At 37.9% G+C, this 6,000-nt stretch overlaps 1 protein-coding gene across 2 annotated transcripts in view; it reads left to right on the forward strand.

Annotated features, from left to right (window-relative positions):
* LOC125107532 (pregnancy zone protein-like) overlaps positions 1-5,576 on the forward strand; it is a 43,761-nt gene extending 38,185 nt beyond the window's left edge. For both annotated transcript variants that reach the window (XM_047742719.1, XM_047742718.1), the window contains exons 29-36: positions 13-236; positions 1,158-1,376; positions 1,528-1,658; positions 2,033-2,123; positions 3,189-3,257; positions 3,630-3,732; positions 4,728-4,769; positions 5,402-5,576. In XM_047742719.1, coding sequence (XP_047598675.1) covers positions 13-236; positions 1,158-1,376; positions 1,528-1,658; positions 2,033-2,123; positions 3,189-3,257; positions 3,630-3,732; positions 4,728-4,769; positions 5,402-5,424 — 902 coding nt within the window. In that variant the 3' untranslated portion in view covers positions 5,425-5,576. The remainder of the gene's footprint in view (positions 1-12; positions 237-1,157; positions 1,377-1,527; positions 1,659-2,032; positions 2,124-3,188; positions 3,258-3,629; positions 3,733-4,727; positions 4,770-5,401) is intronic.
* The last annotated feature ends 424 nt before the right edge of the window (positions 5,577-6,000 follow it).

Consider the following 6,000-nt stretch of genomic DNA (forward strand, 5'->3'; position numbering starts at 1 on the left):
TCCATTTCAAAGAGGACTCAATCTACTGGCAGCGTCCTGGAAAAGTTGAAGAAGTTACGACATTCTATTACCAACCTCGGGCTCCTTCTGTTGAAGTGGAGATGACTTCATACTTGCTCCTTGCCTATCTTACTGCTTGGCCTGCCCCATCTTCAGAAGACCTGTCTGTGGCTTCACGGATTGTGAAATGGATCACGAAGCAACAAAACCCCAATGGGGGCTTCTCCTCTACTCAGGTCTGTGGAGAGCCTCTAGGAAGAAAAATAAATATGCCAATACATATGTAGACACAAGCATATTCTAGGAGTTGAATAATCAGATAGTATTTCTCATTCATGCTTTCTCCAATCCTCCATCACCAGACAGGTTCCAGCCTCATTATTTTATATATTCATTACTGTTCTGTCCTCTGTAAAATCTCTCTTCTCTTCTCTCCTTAGTCAACCCATAAATGTAAAATGGATCAATCTTCCTAAAGCAATAGTTCATAAAATGACTTCCCTGGTAAAGCAAACCTTTTTTTTTTTCTCATCCAAAAGAAGACTGAAACAATCTACTAATGTTATTCAAAGTATTTACTCTTCCCCACTAAACACAAATACTCCCTTCTAATTAGGCTAATCTCTTCACTTTTTCTGGAATTGGCTCTCTCCTTTTTCTATGTCTCCACATATATCCCACCCATAGCCCTTGATGGCCTCTCTTTCTGTCTGTATAAATCTTTCTCAAGATTCACACATGATTTTATTTCTTCTTCACAGTACCTTCTTCAAGGAAGTCTTCTTACTTACCTTCTCATTAGGAAGTGTTCTCTTACTAATCTAGCTCTGCTTTCTTCCCCTTTCCCTGAATGTTTACAACAAATATTATTATATAAATTTCTATTATTATTATACATTATTACATAAATTTCTAAATTATTGAAATAGCCTCTGTTCTATGTCAATGTTTGGGTCTAATTTCCACATGAATAGTGTAAACTACTTGAATGGGAAAACTTTTTCATGTCCCCCTAAAGTACATAGAATAGTTCATGGTTAATAACGGGTCTGTGTTTGTCATGAAATCACTCTAAGAGAGAGTAGTATTGATGTGATCTTCATCCAGTATTATTTTGTTACCTTCACTCCCATGACTTCTGCCCCATCTTTTTTCAGGATACGGTGGTAGCTCTCCAAGCCCTGGCCAAATATGGAGCAGAAACTTTCAGTAAAAGGGAGAAAGCATCTGTAGTCATGGTCAAGTCTTCAGAGACGTTCTCTGAAGAATTCCAAGTCCACGATGCCAATCGCCTGTTGCTGCAGGAGGTCAGACTGCCAGAGATTCCAGGGGAGTACACCACAACCGTGTCAGGGTCAGGATGTGTGTACCTCCAGGTGAGACTTCCAGGGTTTAGGGGATGCTACAAATGCGGGGGGAAAGCTTCAAGAACTGGATAGGAATCTCCAAATGGAAAAAGATGTGTGAGCTAAGGAAAACAGACTATTTGAGGGCAATGATAAAGGATTTTTTTTCCAATCATTTTAGACATCCTTGAGATATAACATCCTGCCCAAGAAAGAAGGGAAAATCCCCTTCACTCTGAAGGTTGATACTCTCCCCAAGAATTGTGATGGAGTACATGCTCACAGGAAATTCCAGATTCACATCAACATTAGGTAAATCCTTTTGTTGGTAAGACCTTTTGTAGAACATGGAGAAAGTGGCTTTCTTTTGCAGGGGAGCGCCATTGTCTCACGTCACAAACTATGAATACGGCATTCTTGCGATATTTACTAACAAGAAAATTTCCTTCACCCAAACTGAAAAACCTTAACACTGAGTATATGATGTTGCCATACCTGCAGAGTGTGACTTCATAATGCTGGGTTCTCCAAACAAGCAGAGCAGACACAAATAGAATAGATGGGTAAGCTGAGTGGTAGTTCAAGATAGGGAACAGCACAAATGAAAGAGAAGGGGGAGATTATGTCTTGAATAAACGTTAAAGTATTTTGTTTGAATGCCTTGTCCCTGTGCCTTGTCTTTATAGTTACACTGGGGAACGACCAAGCTCAAACATGGTCATCGTTGACGTGAAGATGATATCAGGCTTCATACCTGTGAAATCATCAGTGAAAAAGGTAAACCCTAAATCCCTTACAGATAGCAAAATCATGATAAAAGCTGACATTTATGCTTGTTAGTTTTATAGGGTTTTCAAGAGGTCTACTCCCTCACAGTTCTTCTCTAGAGTGTTTAAGTCATTTCCATAGTGGCTGTCACTGTCATGTGTCTGCAGTGTAAGACATAAGTCATAGACATGGTTAAAAATGCTCCAGCATCCCTTGAGACATTAGGTATATGGACAGGTATTGAATTATCATATATTTTTAAAAGGAGAAAATGTGGGGCGCCTGGGTGGCTCAGTGGGTTAAAGCCTTGCCTTCAGCTCAGGTCGTGATCCCAGGGTCCTGGGATCAAGACCCGCATCGGGCTCTCTGCTTAGCAGGGAGCCTGCTTTCCTTCCTCTCTCTCGCTCTCTGCCTGCCTCTCTGCCTACTTGTGATCTCCGTGTGTGAAATAAAAAAAAAATTTTCTAAAAGAAGAAAATGTATATAGACATATGTATGATATAAAAATATATCTCACATATACACATATATATGATATATGTGATAGTCTTCCATTCTTCTTTTTTCATATAAAGGATGATTCTCATATATCATGAAAATGTGGAGGTGCCTGGGTGGCTCAGTGGGTTAAGGTCTCTGCCTTCAGCTCAGGTCATGATCCCAGAGTTGTATGATCAAGCCCCGCATCAGGCTCTCTGCTCATTGGGGAACTTGCTTCTCTCTCTCTCTGCCTGCCTCTCTGCCTACTCTGCCTACTCTGCCTACTTGTGATCTCTGTCTGTCAAATAAATAAAGTCCTTAAAAAAAAAGAAAAAGAAAATGTGTATGTTAGAGATAGATTAGGTAGATGATAGACAGATGGACAGATAGATACAGAGATATGTAGGTACCAATAGATGATAGATATGAGAGATAATAGGAAAACGTTTAATAAATATTACTGTAATTCTCAAAGAAATCAAAATTAGCCATTTGGATGTTTCTGAACAGCCAGTTAGATCATAAGTACCTGAAAAGTGCCCTTAGCCTGGAATTTCCTCATCCCATATATCTGGCTTATACTCTGGTCAACAGCTCCAACAAAAGCCTCAGATTCAAAGGACTGAAGTGAGCACCAACCATGTCCTGATTTACTTTGAAGAGGTAAGATTCTGTGACTCTGCTAGATCTGGGGGAACTACTAGAGGTCCTAACACACCAATCCAGATTCTGGAGAAAGTTTTGCACACACATATAAGTGAGGGAGAAGAAAATAGCAATAGAGGGAAATGAAACCTGGATTGATCAACAAGGCTCTTTTTACTACATTTGTCTCTCCATAGAATCATCTCATTTGTCCTTCTTATATCTGCCACTGAGTGTATTCTGCAAGTCTCAAAATGTCCCATTCTTTCCATAGGTTTTGATACAGTTGAATAGCATAACCATAAAGTTGGATAATACCATAGGAAGAGAGAATGGTAACTAGAAACTAAGTTAATCTTTGATTCCAATTCAGTTTTCCTGTCTCTCCAGCTAACCAATCAAACCCTGAGTTTCTCCTTCTCAGTGGAACAAGACATCCAAGTTGACAATTTAAAACCAGCCACCGTAAAAGCCTATGATTATTACGAGACAGGTGAGTGAGATTCAGACATGCTGAGCTTTGAAAGGGAAAAACTGAGGAGCCTGATAAAGGGTGACCCTGCCTCAAACAAAATTCCACAATCTTTCACCAGAAGAAAGAGTGAGTTTGTGGTTATTGGATAATCGTGTGCCCCTTAAAAGAGTCTTGAACCATTCTTATAAAACAATAAGAGGATCAGTTCTTTCTAAATCCTCTTATAAACTTGTTTGTTCTAGAGTGAAATATTCCAGAGATATAAGTAGAGTAGCAATAACTAAAAAAAAAAAAATCAGTACTGATTTATGATAAGAGACCTAAAATTTCATCTTTTTAAAAAATATTTTATTTACTTATTTGAGAGAGAGAGCATGCACAAGATAGAGCATGATCTGGGAGGAGGGATGGAGGGAATGGGTGAAGCAGACCTCCCCTGAGCAAGGAGTTGCATGGGAGGAAACTGGGAAAGAAAGTATAAAGATCCTAGGACCTGAGCAGAAGGCAGATGCTTAAATGACTGAGCCATCCAGGTGCTCCAAATTTGATTCATTTTTGACTCAGGCCTTGAGTAGTCTCACAAAATTTGGGGAACTCTGGAATATAGCAGGAAATTCTTCCATTTGCTCATGACTTTGAACTAGAAATTTGCCAGCATCCTAAGATGCTGGTAATGCAATACTTTACTCCTTCCTGGAGTGAGAAAGAGTTCAGAGAGGAAGTTAAACTACAATAAAGAGAATACAGCTGTGAAGAGGGCCATAGAGTATCCCATCAATAGACAACCTTCCATCTTTGAAACCTGCCCTTGACTTCTGTATCCAAGCCCAGTTTTCTCTCACTGCCCCCTCCGGTAGTCCTGGATGGGTTAGTACAGAAGTCATTCATTTCCATTGGCTCCATAACTGTCTTTATACTTTCTCTCCTAGTTTACACAGTTTATTTACAATTAACTTCCCATATGCCTATTACTGAATGTCTTCACTCCTTCTGTCTTATATATTCTATTTCAGAGGAATTCACTATTGAAGAATACAGGGATCCCTGCAGTGCTGGTAAAGTATAAACAGCGAAGTCTAATGCTAACATAAAGAAAATAAATAAACATCAGTTGCCCGTATAAGGTTGCTTCTCGAGTATATCCTTATCATATTATAAAGCCCATGGTGTATCATTTAGGAATTTAAACTATTTCAAATATATTCTAGAATATCTCAGTTAAAAAATGCATGTAAATTATAATTACTGGGTCTGGGGTGACTTGTTTGAAGATGAATCCAGGAATTTGCAACATCTAAAAACTAAATCATCTAATATTTAGTTTATATTCTGTACCCAGTTGTGATATGTTTATCACCTATGACATTTTCAGGATACTTCTAAACTTACACTAGTTAAGGTCAGGAAAATTTTCCCTGTAGTTTTCTATATAGCACAGCATGAGAGATATGATCTACAAGATTTTCCTTTAGGCCAGCCAACAATGTTCATTTTGAAAATAGAACACTCACTGTGACACCTTCAGTTATCCATTCTAAAAGAGGAAACAAAAAACAAAAACAGCCCTGTCATTAAAAATAATTAAAATTTATTAAGGTCAAATATTTATTATTGAAGTATGAAAAGTTATTCCTTCAGTAGATGACAGGATTTCCCTAACTTTCCTGGTTTTTATTCTACTACTTAGAATCTGAACACGGAAATGCTTGAAAATGGAAACTTGAGGACCTCATCAGATGATCTTCTCCAGCAACAAAAGACAAAGCCTTATCAGAAGAGAGAAAATAGTAGGAGAAATAGGGGACAGGAATTGGAAATATATGAAATTTGTATGTTGAATAAATTTATGACATATACAATTCTACCATTTCTTTTGTTCTTTACCAATATTAGATTTCCCTTCTGAAGTATGTGTCTATTCTCTGCAGCATTTTTACAAACACTATAGAAGTTATCTGAAAAGCTGAGCTAAATGCACTGCAGACAAATCAAAATGAAATTCCAAAAAGTGTTCAAGTATTCCACAGAAACCTAGGCAAAAGAAAACAATGTTTCCAAATATTGGAAACAACCAAAATGTCCATTTCAGGTGAATGGTTATACTAACTGTGGCTCATTCATGCTGTGGAATACTACTCAGCAGTAAAAAGAAACAAACTATTAATCTACACAACAATTTGAATGGATCTCAAGAACATAATGCTTGGTAAAAATAAAGCCAATTTCAAAAGGTCGCCCAATATGATTCCTTTTATCTAATAGTCTGGAAATGAAAGAATTATAGAA

Source organism: Lutra lutra, chromosome 8, assembly GCF_902655055.1.
Source record: "Lutra lutra chromosome 8, mLutLut1.2, whole genome shotgun sequence".
NCBI lineage: Eukaryota > Metazoa > Chordata > Mammalia > Carnivora > Mustelidae > Lutra > Lutra lutra.